The sequence below is a fragment of the Balaenoptera acutorostrata genome, chromosome 1, assembly GCF_949987535.1.
Source record: "Balaenoptera acutorostrata chromosome 1, mBalAcu1.1, whole genome shotgun sequence".
Classification (NCBI taxonomy): Eukaryota; Metazoa; Chordata; class Mammalia; order Artiodactyla; family Balaenopteridae; genus Balaenoptera; species Balaenoptera acutorostrata.
The window spans coordinates 119,332,659-119,345,918 of NC_080064.1; the positions used below are offsets into that span (position 1 = coordinate 119,332,659).

Below are 13,260 nucleotides of genomic sequence, written 5' to 3' on the forward strand. Positions count from 1 at the left end.
GTTTGAGTCCATTTTCTGCTCCTGCAGAAAATCCAGAAAATCTCAACACTAAGAGCCTGAGAAGCCCTGTATTAGCGTTAGTTTATCCTCTCCCACCAAGTTGGGGTAGCCGGGGAGAGACAAGGGTCCAGAAGTGGTTCTCAACGAGGTTTAGCTCCGCCCCAGCCGCAGTTACGTCACCTTCCCCCAGTAAATCCACATTCCCGCGGTCGACGTGGTCCCCCGAGGGAGCGGCGGCGCAACTCAGGCCGGCTGGTCCTAGATGAAGGACGTTCTAGCCGACCCCCTACTCGATGGTAGGGCCCTCCGCAGTCCGGCCTCCGGGCGCCGCCATGTTGGAGCCTCAGTACGGGAGCCATGGCTGCGAGCGAACGACCGGCAGCCGGACCCGGGCCAGCTCCGCTGAGCACATGCTGGAGGTGCGGCCAGGGCTGTTCCTGGGTGGAGCTGCGGCAGTCGCGGAGCCGGACCACCTGAGGGAGGCGGGCATCACGTCCGTGCTGACGGTGGACTCGGAGGAGCCCGACTTCAACACGGGGGCTGGGGTCGAGGGTCTACGGAGTCTCTTCGTGCCAGCGCTGGACAAACCCGAGACCGACCTGCTTAGCCATCTGGACCGGTGCGTGGCCTTCCTCGGCCAGGCCCGCGCCGAGGGCCGCGCGGTGCTGGTGCATTGGTGAGTGGCCAGGTCCGTGGGGAGCGCAACCCCGCCACGCTTCCAGCCTGCCCCCCTCACCCTTCTCCCAGGCCCCAGAAGAGGACGAAGGGGCTGTCAGCCACTAGAACCTCCTCCTCCTCCCTCTCGCACAGGCTTGTGTCTGAGAGAGGATCGGGCAGGAGGCGGGCCCCTGATGGCGTGCAGGCTTTCATTCATTCAGTTTGTGTTGGTTCATTCTGCAGCCGCTGAGTTTTGTTTCGGAGGTAGGAGGAATCTTCAGGTAAATGACAAAGTCCCTGCACCTACAGAGTTTAAATCTGTTCACAAGAAGCCAGACACATACCCAGATTATTGTAATGCAGACTAGGATGCGAGATGTGTAGTAAGAGATTAACAAAGGTTAAGGTTATTCAAACTTCAGAGGAAGAGGAGATTATTTTCATTGCTTTTGTTTGAGGCGTGGTGGCTGATGTAAGGGGAAGTTTGGGGAGAGAAAAATTGGTTAGGACGTAAAGGATCCCTAAGCCATTCCTAGGGGAAAGATGGAGTAGGTGATAGCAATGGCAAAAAGAGTGTAATAACGATAGTTTACATTTATTGAGCCAGCACTTTTACTGCCAGCATTTGTTCTAAATATTACATAAAGGACATAAGGTAGTGATAAAAGGGAAAGAAGTCTGGGATCAGATCTCCAGGGCTCTTAAGCCAGCAAAGGAGTTTAGATTTTTTCTGAAGCCATTATAAAATGTTAAAAAAAAATTAGTGTAATTATTTTTGAATAGGTAATACCTTCATATGGTTCAGAATTTAAAATGAATAAGGAAATAAGGGAATAATTCTTTTGTACAACCGTAGTAATTCAGAGGCAAAAGGTTTGTTTGAGTAGAAGAAGCAGACAAGAAGTGGACCTGAACTTGACCGTTAATGGGGGGCTGGGTTTTTTTGGGTTTTTTAAATTGTTGCTATTTGATATTTTAAAGGTTTCTTTTTCAGTCACGCAGGGGTCAGTCGAAGTGTGGCTGTAATGACTGCTTTTATGATGAAGACTGACCAACTTACCTTTGAAAAAGCCTATGAAAACCTTAAGACTATCAGACCAGAGGCTAAGTGAGTTTTTTGTCGTAGTAATAATTCTGCTTTTGTGACGTGATTTTATTTATTTAAAGAAAAATTAACTCTATGTTTGTTTGTCCTTGCAGGATGAATGAGGGGTTTGAGTGGCAACTGAAATTATACCAGGCAATGGGATGTGAAGTAGATACCTCTAGTGCAGTTTATAAACAGTATCGTTTACAAAAGGTTACAGAGAAGTATCCAGGTGAGTAATAATTGGTAGTATGTGTTCAGTCCTTTCCAGATGCTGTTTACTCTGACACCAAATGTTTCAGGTGCATTATCTCTTTTTCCAGCAATCCCTTGAGATAGGTACTTTTATTTCCTTTTGAAACCATGGTTTAGCAAGAAATAGCTTGTTCAGGGTCACAGGGTTTGTAAGTGGCTGGCTTGAATTTGAACTCAGGCAGTCTGTGCCTGGAACCCAAGGGCTTGATCACTGTGCCCTCCTACCTCATCCTGATTTCTCAACAATGGACAATTTTTTTTCTTTTTAATTTCTGAAGTTAGCACTACTTGCCTCAATTTGACATTAGCTGAATTTTGTCTGAAAACGCAGAGTTGATTTTGACAAATGGATACATTTTGTGTCATGTAGAATTGCAGAACTTACCTCAAGAACTCTTTGCTGTTGACCCATCCGCCATTACACAAGGATTGAAAGATGGGGTTCTCTACAAATGTAGGAAATGCAGGTAAAATATTTTGTATCCTCTGGAGATTTTATTTTGTCTCAGAATAGCTGAAATAGCTGAAAAGTACTGAAAGTTTCAGTTTCTTAAAATCTTGTAGGAGGAATTTGTTTAATTGAATAATACAGAAATTTCATATTCAAATCTGGTTTCAAGAAGAATATGAATTCTTAAAAGTAATGTGATTACTTGAGGTTATTGAAAATTAAAGTAGCATAATGCCCCCTAAGAAATACTGCACATTTAATCTATTTTTTCATCCTTTTGCAAGTCATTAATGTTTTTGTTTGTTTGGGGGTTGCAGGCGATCTTTATTTCGAAGTTCTAGCATTTTGGATCATAATGAAGGAAGTGGTCCTATAGCCTTTGCCCACAAGAGAATGACACCATCCCTCATGCTTACTACAGGGAGTCAGGCTCAATGTACATCTTATTTCATTGAACCTGTGCAGTGGATGGAATCCACTTTGTTGGGAGTGATGGATGGACAGGTGAGAACACATTTTACTTTCTACGGTTTTATGTCATCTATATTTTGTTCCTTTCATTTTAAACCATATTTTAACTAGCATTTTACTCCATCTTAACTGCTTTCTTTCTAAAGTTTAATATCTTTCTAATGTAGACAAGACTTTATCAAAGATAAATTAGTCAAATAAAAACCAGCTGACGTAAAATAGTGAACCACTTTTGGTGGAAAGCTGTTGGTCTAAGTTAATTAATTCCTTTTAAGGCTATTGTTTGTATTTTTTCAAATTAAGACTAACAAACTAATTAGAATATATTTAACAAAACTTGAACTTTGTAAGAAGTAGGGCAAATCATGGATTTTAAAATTAGATTTTAAATTTCTTCTTAATCTTCCTTTTTTTCTCTTTTGGCTCCGTGTATTTGTTTTCTTGATCTTTCAGTTTTGTATGTTTGTTATGAGATTCTTTTTCATTTCCTGTTAATTCTAAAGAATGCAGCTCATATGAGCATCCTGTGACAGCAACAATTCTTTAGGTTTACATGATATTAATCTAAAAATATTCTAAATCTAAGATATAATGATGTTTAAAGTTTGTATAAGTTTGTATGGTGAGTATTTTATGAAACCTTTTCACTGTATTATTTCATTTGAAGAATACAATAACTTTATAAAATCGAGCACATATATATTCACATTTTATATGTGAGGAAACTTAGTTTGCATTAGTTAGTGTCTTGCCTAGAAAGAGGTACCCTATATTCAAACCCACGGTTTCAGATAATGCTGCTTTATTGAGGTATAATTCACTTACCATAGAATTTACCCATTGAAAGTGTACAATTCAGTGGTTTTTAGTATATTCACAGAGGTTTTTGCAACTATCACCATTTTTATCGCTACCAAATATACCTTGTACAGCAGTCACTTCCCATTCTTGATGATATTATTTGTTGAAGTCCACTTTATCTGTTTTTTTCTTTTGTGGCTTGTGCTTTTGCCTTGCTGCTTTTGTTTATTGTTTTTTGGGGCGTGCCTTGCAGCTTGTGGGATCCTAGTTCCCCAACCAGGGATTGAACCTGGGCCCTCGGCAGTGGCAGTGTGGAGTCTTAACCACTGGACTGCCAGGGAATTCCCTTGCTGCTTTTATTTAACCCGGAAAACACACAAGATAAAGGCGCTTTTGTGAAATATTCTAGATCACATTTGTGCATACTTCTTTGTACACTTATTTGAATTTTCTTATAGAATATATACCTAAAAGTGGAATTCCTGGCTTGAGGAGTGTGTACATTTTAAATATTACTGATAGTCTGGGCTGACATTAACAATGCCCATACAAATTTGCCTTTCACTAGTGTTGAATGCATGTACTCATTTCCCCATACCCTTGACATAATGGATATTGTAAAATTGGTAAGGTTTTGTCAATCTGTCAGTCTGTGAAATGAAAAATGTTAATCCTAAAATGTTTTAATTTGAATCTCCATGACTACTACTGAGACCAACATCTTTATATACTTAGGAGCCATTTATATTTTCTTTTACAGTAAATTTCCTTCATGTCCTTGGCCCATTTTTCTGTGAGTTTTGTCTTTTTCTAATGGATTTGTAGGAGTTCTTTATATAGTCTAGAGTTTCGTGTAGTATATTGCAGATATTTTCTCCAGTCTGTTGCTTATCTCAGCTTTGTGATACATTTTTTTCTTCAGTTTTTTGAGATATAATTGACATGCAGCACTGTATAAGTTGAAGGTATACAGCATAAATGACATACATATATTGTGAATGTGGGTTTTTTAAATTGTAAAATATTCATAACAGAAATTTACCATTTTAACTATTTTTAAGTGTATAATTCAGTAGCATTGAGAACATTCACATTGTTGTGCAACTGTCACCACCATCTTCCCCAACTGAAATGCCATACCCATTAAACACTAATTCCCCATACCACCCCCGCCAGGCCCTGGCAACCACCATTCTACTTTCTGTCTTTATGAATTTGACTACTCCAGGTACCTCATAAAGTGGAATTACACATATATTTGTCCTTTTGTGACTGGCTTATTGCACTTGGCATAATGTCCTCAAGGTTCATCCATGTTATAGCATGTATCAGAGTTTCCTTCCTTTTTAGTGCTGAATAACATTCCATTTTATGTATAGGCTACCACATTTTGTTTATCCGTTCCATCTATCCACGGACATTTGGGTTGCTTCTTCCCTTTGGGTATTGTGAATAATGCTGCTATGAACATGGGTATACAAATATCTGTTTGAGTCCCTGCTTTTTTTTTTTTTTTTTTTTTTAAGAAATTCACGTTCTTCTATTTATTTATTTATGACTGTGTTGAGTCTTCGTTTCTGTGCGAGGGCTTTCTCTAGTTGCGGCAAGTGGGGACCACTCTTCATCGCGGTGCGTGGGCCTCTCACCATCGCGGCCTCTCTTGCTGCGGAGCACAGGCTCCAGACGCGCAGGCTCAGTAATTGTGGCTCACGGGCCCAGTTGCTCCGTGGCATGTGGGATCTTCCCAGACCAGGGCTCGAACCCGTGTCCCCTGCATTGGCAGGCAGATTCTCAACCACTGCGCCACCAGGGAAGCCCTGAGTCCCTGCTTTTATCTCTTTTGGGTATATACCTAGAAGTGGAATTACTGGATCATATAGTAACTCTATGTTTAATTGTTTTGAGGAATGTGGTATATTTTGTCAAACTAAAATTTAAGATATTTATGTAATCAATTCTAGTTCCTGAGTTTTATGCCCAGACTTTCTATATAGCTCGTCGATGATTTAAAAGTCAACACATGTGCCACAGTCACAGAACAGTCACATAACCTTCTGTTTCACATCTCAACCTTCACCTTTCTCCCTTAATCCTGGAATTAATCTATTCCTCCTCTAAACTCCCAGAGTACAACATACTTCTTACACAATTATTGTAGTCTACTATCTATTACAGTAAATTGCCATTACATCTCACTGATTAGGTCAACTCCTTGAAGGTATGAGCCATGTCTTACCTGTTTTTATATCATATATTACCAAAGATAATTATTTGTTTTGTATAAAAGTGAATGAATGAAGTAACACATTTATTTTATTTCAGCTTCTTTGCCCCAAATGCAATGCCAAGTTGGGTTCTTTCAACTGGTATGGTGAACAGTGCTCATGTGGTAGATGGATAACACCTGCTTTTCAAATACATAAGAATAGAGTGGATGAAATGAAAATGCTGCCAGTTTGGGGATCACAAACAAGAAAAATATAAACTTGCGACATTTGATAACTTGCTGATGATATGTGCTACCCTTGCTTATTGTCATTCATGGCAGATTGTTTAGCTTTTAGGCCATTAACATTTCATTTGAAATATGAGAAGATAAAAATCACTTGATGTGACTTAGAAACTATACTTTGTCAGCTTCTTACACTATTTAAGTAGAATGGAAATCAAAACTTTTTAATCATGTAAATTACACTTTATTTGATATTAAGATCTTTTATAACCCAGATACTTTCTTTATTTCATATATATTTAAAAGTTGTGATTTTTGGAATGTTAGTTATGTAATCTTAAGGTCTAGATGGACAAAATTGTGTATAAAAATTAGAAACTCATGTTTAAGTGATATTCTTTTATTTCTAGAAATGTAAAGCAGATTTGTTTGGACATATTTTGACATTTCTCTTTCTCTCTTTTAAGGGACATTAGTAAAGCTACATTAATCTGGGTTTTTCTTGGAAATGTAGAAGAAAAGGACATCAGTAAAACACTGACTAAAATGTGGTTTTCCTATGATACTTTTTGAAGTAATCTACTTAAAGAAATGTATTAATGTTAGGTATATTTCTAATGATGAAGAAAATTAAATGTGGAGTAACTACATTTCAATCACCTTTTTTAGCCCGATGTGTTGAGTATTGGAAAAGGTAATATGTCCAGATTAGCTTTTTAATGTGATCTCTGGAGACTGGAATTTATTTTATTCATTGATAATAGTTAGAATTATACCTAATTAGATACTTGAACATTTACATGAAATCAGAATTAGCTAATAAAGAGAAATATAGTCCATGTTCTTAATACGTTTTTCATATTTACACATGTAAGTGTATATGTGCATAAACACCACAAAGGGAGTTATTTTAAATGTGAATCATGATCCTCTTTAAAAGTGTGGGAGTGTTATAGATGATTCTTGAGAATATCTCAGCATAGGACCTGAAGCCTTTGGCAGCTTTCGTATAATAAATTTTTCTTAGGAGAAAAAATTTCTCCATTTGTCTTAGCTTTCACAATATCTGTTTACTTCTTTACTTTGTAATGTTATACTCCAGAAAGCCTTTTAAAAACAATTAGGTTGAACCATATGAAATTGCCTCCTTGTAGGTGAAAAGTAATTGAGTAGCAGCAGTTTTGTATATGGTTCAAGCTAATACCTATCCATAACACTGTGGCATCTATCACAGAGAAAATTACATAGATTTTATTTGAATTTATAATTGTTAATTCAGTAAATATTTACTAAGCACCTTTTATGTACATGATTCTAGGTGATACATTGAACAAACTAGATAAAACCTCTGCCTTGTAATTTATATTCTAGCCAGGAGACATTGACAAAATAGTATCTTTTTTGAAAGATAATTGGTATTTGCCAATGAGGAATGATTTGGGGATACTTGACTTTTCTTTATGTAAATTTTGAAGTTTTGTGAAACATCCACTAACAAGATTTTCAGATTTAAAGTCTTTTAATGTTTTATTTTGGGAGTGGGGTAAATCCATTATGCCTTTGTTCTCAAAATAACAAAAAAGGAATCCTTTCTTTTTAATATTTAGGGATATCAATGTAAAACATTTGAATTTACACATTTGTTGAAAATAGCAATATTAACCTTCAGAGGCAGTGTGGTACAGTGAAAACAGTACTGAAGTAGAAGTCAGAGAGTGGCTCTAATAATTCTGGCTCTACTGATCACCATCTTCCTGGAAGTGAGCAGGTCTTTTGAAAATTGGGAGTCATTTCTCATCTTCACAAAATGGGATTAATATATGTTCTGCTGTCCTGACAGGGTTGTTGAAAGATCATTTGCATTAGCTTTAATTTCTTTTTACATAAAATGGAGATAACAGTAGTATCTGGGTTATTACAAGGATTTTTGTGATACACTGCAGATAAAGAACTTAGTATAGTGCCTAGCTAGTAGCAGTCAACATTTTCCCTTAAAGGGACTTCCCTGGTGGTCCAGTGGTTAAGAATCCACCTTCCAATGCAGGGGATGTGGGTTCAATCTCTGATTGGGGAACTAAGATCCCACGTGCCACGGAGCAACAAAGCCCGCAGGCTCTGGAGCCCGTGTGCCACAACTACTGAACTCATGCGCTCTAGAGCCCATGTGCCACAACTAGAGAGAATCCTGCGTGCTGCAATGAAGATCCTGCGTGCTGCACCTAAGACCCGACGCAGCCAAATAAACATTTTTTAAAAATTAGCATTCTTAAGAAAAAAAACCTTTCCCTTAAAATAGCTGCAGTTTATTGAGCACTTACGTGCCAGTCACTATCCTAAACACTTTATGTGTATTTGATTTAATCCTCAAAACAGCCGTGAGATAGATCCTATTATTCCCATTTTACAGGTGAAATTGAGGCTCAGAAAGATTAAATCACTTCCTCAAAGTTACATAGCAAATGAACCTAGATTAGAAGCAAGATTTGGCTTACTCCAAAATCTGAGCTTTTAACCTCTATTTTCTAATATTTGGGTTCACTGTTCAGGGTGGTATTTGTCTTAAAGATGTCATACTAAAAATGTCAATCAGATTGTAAAATCTAATAGTACTGATGAAATGCAGTTTTTAACTAAGCTATAAATTCACTAGTCAGGCATCCCACCAACATTTGCAGGGTACAAATTGAGGCCTACATTCTATTTCTCTTAAAAGTTATAAATAAAGCTACCAAACTATTAAATAAAATGTTTTGTTCTCTTGACAAATATATCTTCATAATGACCTGGAAGACAAGGTTTGAATTTAGAATTCTCTGACTTCATGGAGTTTCATGACAAAATATGGCAATGCAGTGAGAGTTGGCCCCTGACCTACAGACTGCCCCCCTTTTCCCACCCCTGGATTTGTTCATGCGGACCCTGGTGTATACGTATATGTGGACTCCCCACCTCACATTTCTAAGCTCTGTCTACACTCCTGGCATACGCTATTGGCACAGTTCTGTCAGAGGCCTGAGCAAGGCTTGGAGCTATTTGGGCTAGTTGGTTGTCAGAAGTGTGTCTAGAAAGGGACCATGTGTCGTGGCTGAGCACATCACTTTGGCATCATGGATTCTTAACCTGTGGGAAGAGACATTATCAGATGCCAGAGTAAAGTCCTAGGTATGGATCTAGACATAACATTCTTTCAAATTTTATTTCTCTGCCAAGGGTTTAAGTTGAAAGCAAATGAATAAATGAAAGAAAAAGTATTTGATAACATTCAACATTTATGACAAAAAAAAAAGGTAACTAGAATGGAAGGAAGCGTCCTTAAACAATGTGCATATAAAAAAAAAAAACTACAAACAGCACATTTCTTAATGATAATTGAAAATGTTTCCTTGTATTTAAAAAAAAGTCTCCAGAAAAAAATTTTGCAAAAACAAATGAGGAAACAAAAAAACAAAACCAATCAAGCCCCTAGATATCACAATCAGCAGAATCACAAAGTGAGAAATTATACAGGACAAATAACAAATTCTCTTTTTTTTTGGCTGCACCGCACAGCAGGATCTTAGTTGCCTAACCAGGGATTGAACCCGGACACCAGCAGTGAGGCAGTGAAAGTGCTCAGCCCTGAAAGGGCAGAGTCCTAACCACTGGACCACCAGGGAATTCCTGCAAGTGACAGATTCTTACCTCTTGTTTGTTTGAAATTTTCCATATTAAATGTTAATTTTTTAAATGATGATGTTAAATAAAATAGATTTTTATTTATTTTTATTTATTTTTTTGACATCTTTATTGGAGTATAATTGCTTTACAATGGTGTGTTAGTTTCTGCTTTATAACAAAGTGAATCAGTTATACATATACATACGTTCCCATATCTCTTCCCTCTTGCATCTCCCTCCCTCCCACCCTCCCACCCTCCCTATCCCACCCCTCTAGGTGGTCACAAAGCACAGAGCTGATCTCCCTGTGCTATGCGGCTGCTTTAAAATAGATTTTTAAATGTTAGTGTTTGCATACAGTAAGTCTACACAGAAAATTCTAGAGGATTTACAGACAAAATATTAGAATTACATAATTCAATAAGGTTTTTGAATACAAAATTTCTCTATAAAAGTCAATAGTGTTACTATACCCCAGCAATAACTGAATTTAAAAAAAAAATTTTTTTAAAGAAAAGGATGTGTAAAATGAAACTATAAAACTATGAAAACTTCCCTCAGTAGAGGGAAGGATTTCTTATGCAATATACAAATAGCAGAGATCATTAACAAAAGTTTGATAAATTTGACTATGTTAAAATTAAAACCTAGAGGACAAAAACCCCATAAACAAAGACCAGTGTCAACCTAAGAGAAGGTATTTGCTATATACATATGGGTTAAATGAATAGACTATCTAAAGGTGTACACGTCATTGAGAGAAAGAAAATCCAATAGAAAATTTTATAAAAGAGAAGAATGGGCAATTCACAGAAGAGGAAATAAGGTTTAATGAACATGAAAAGATGCACCACCTCTTTAATTTACATTTAATTTAAATGTAAATTATAGTCACACCCTTCACAGGCAAAAAATAAAAGTGTGACTACATCTAGTGTTGGTGAGAATTCATCACTAGCTAACAAGAGTGTAAACTGGTATAATTTGGCAAATAGCAGTACTCCTACTGCATGATCCAGCATATATCTTAAAGACATTCTTGCATATATGCACAAGGATAACTCCTAGAAGGATATATTTTATGTAACAGTAAAAAGTTGAAACAATCCAAATGTTCATCAGTAGGGAAATGAGAAAAGTCTATATTATATATTGTATATATTCAAGGAAATACCATAGAACAGTTAAAACACAGATCATCAAAAAGTAATGTTGAATGAGAAAAGTGACTTGGAGAACATTAGTGCTATAAGTTTATGTAAATTAAAATACCCCAAAACAGCACTAAATATATGTATCTATACACTTATTTAAACATGATAAAAATAAAAAATGGCTTTGAATGATTACCATAAAATTTATAATGGAAGTTGTCTATGTGGAGGGAGGGAAATGAAGCAGAGGAAAATGCAGACCTCAACCTTATCTACAATGTTTAATTTCTTATGAAATATCTGAAACGAAAATGGAAAAGTTAATATTTGTTAATTCTTGGCAATAAGTACACAAATGCTTGTTTTGTAATTATCTGCACTTGAATAAAAAATAAAAATTTTGAAAATTAAAAAAATGAAAACTTATTGGAGTTCAGTCATGGTGATTTTCTTAAAAAAAAGACTAAGTTGTCTGGTGGATACAGAAGACTCTTGCTGGTTTTATTTTCGGTTTTATGCCAATTTTCGAATTTGCAGTTGGGTAAGGATAAAAATCTTATAAATTGCACCTGAAATGAAAACTGATTAGTTAGCTGATGACAGAAGGAATCACCTTTAACGTAAGGGAATTTCGTCATTTTTTTCGGGGTTTGGGTCCCAGGGCTATTTTGTACATTGGGGATTGTGTAATCTGTAGTAATCATCCAGCCACGAGGAGTCTGGAGGATTCTGGGAAGCATTTGATTTGTTTAGTAACCGAGGGAAACATTCCACTTGGTCCTAGAGGGATACGTGTTCTTTTTTTAAACATCTTTATTGGAGTATAATTGCTTTACAATGTTGTGTTAGTTGCTGCTGTATAACAAAGTGAATCAGCTATATGTATACATATATCCCCATATCTCCTCCCTCTTGCGTCTCCCTCCCCCCCTCCCTATCCCACCGCTCTAGGTGGACACAAAGCACTGAGCTGATCACCCTGTGCTATGCGGCTGCTTCCCACTAGTTATCTATTTTACATTTGGTAGTATATATATGTCCATGCCTCTCTCTCACTTCGTCCCAGTTTACCCTTCTCCCTCCCTGTGTCCTCACATCCATTCTCTACCTCAGGGTCTTTATTCCTGTCCTGCCCTTAGGTTCTTCAGAACTATTTTTTTTTAGATTCCATATATATGCGTTAGCATACGGTATTTGTTTTTCTCTTTCTGACTTACTTCACTCTGTATGACAGACTCTAGGTCCATCCACCTCTCTACAAATAACTCAGTTTCATTTCTTTTTATGGCTGAGTAATATTCCATTGTATATATGGGCCACATCTTTATCCATTCATCTGTCGATGGACACTTAGGTTGCTTCCATGTCCTGGCTATTGTAAATAGAGCTGCAATGAATATTGTGGTACCTGACTCTTTGAATTATGGTTTTCTCAAGGTATATGCCCAGTAATGGGATTGCTGGGTCATATGGTAGTTCTATTTTTAGTTTGTTAAGGAACCTCCATACTGTTCTCCATAGTGGCTGTATCAATTTACATTCCCACCAACAGTGCAAGAGGGTTCCCTTTTCTCCACACCCTCTCTAGCATTTATTGTTTGTAGATTTTTGATGATGGCTATTCTGACCAGTGTGAGGTGATACCTCATTGTAGTTTTGATTTGCATTTCTCTAATGATTAGTGATGTTGGGCATCCTTTCATGTGTTTGTGGCAATCAGTATATCCTCTTTGGAGAAATGTCTATTAGGTCTTCTGCCCATTTTTGGATTGGGTTGTTTTTTTGATATTGAGCTGCATGAGCTGCTTGTATATTTTGGAGATTAATCCTTTGTTTAAAATCTGCTTCGTTTGCAAGTATTTTCTCCCATTCTGAGGGTTGTCTTTTCATCTTGTTTATGGTTTCCTTTGCTGTGCAAAAGCTTTTAAGTTTCATTATGTTCCAGTTGTTTATTTTTGTTTTTATTTCCATTTCTCTAGGAGGTGGGTCAAAAAGGATCTTGCTGTGATGTATGTCATAGAGTGTTCTGCCTATGTTTTCCTCTAAGAGTTTGATAGTGTCTGGCCTTACATTTAGGTCTTTAATCCATTTTGAGTTTATTTTTGTGTATGGTGTAAGGGAGTTTTCTCATTTCATTCTTTTACATGTAGCTGTCCAGTTTTCCCACCACCACTTATTGAAGAGACTGTCTTTTCTCCATTGGGGACATGTGTTCTTAAGGTATTTTAAATATTCAACTGCTGAAATGCTTTAAAAAGAAATTCTGTTAAGTAGGG

The 13,260-nt window shown here is 37.1% G+C and overlaps 1 protein-coding gene across 2 annotated transcripts; it reads left to right on the plus strand.

Annotated features, from left to right (window-relative positions):
• The first annotated feature begins 219 nt into the window (after positions 1 to 219).
• DUSP12 (dual specificity phosphatase 12) lies at positions 220 to 8,804 on the plus strand. 2 transcript variants are annotated; one of them, XM_007171688.3, is made up of 6 exons: positions 220 to 676; positions 1,652 to 1,765; positions 1,858 to 1,976; positions 2,370 to 2,466; positions 2,768 to 2,954; positions 3,375 to 3,434. In XM_007171688.3, exons 1-6 carry the CDS (start codon positions 294 to 296, stop codon positions 3,414 to 3,416), a joined length of 942 nt encoding a protein of 313 aa, XP_007171750.2. In that variant the 5' UTR covers positions 220 to 293; the 3' UTR covers positions 3,417 to 3,434. The 2 variants fall into 2 exon arrangements, with proteins under 2 accessions (XP_007171750.2, XP_007171749.2); XM_007171687.3 differs by lacking the exon at positions 3,375 to 3,434 and adding an exon at positions 6,045 to 8,804 and having other exon boundaries at positions 222 to 676.
• Positions 8,805 to 13,260: the final 4,456 nt, after the last annotated feature.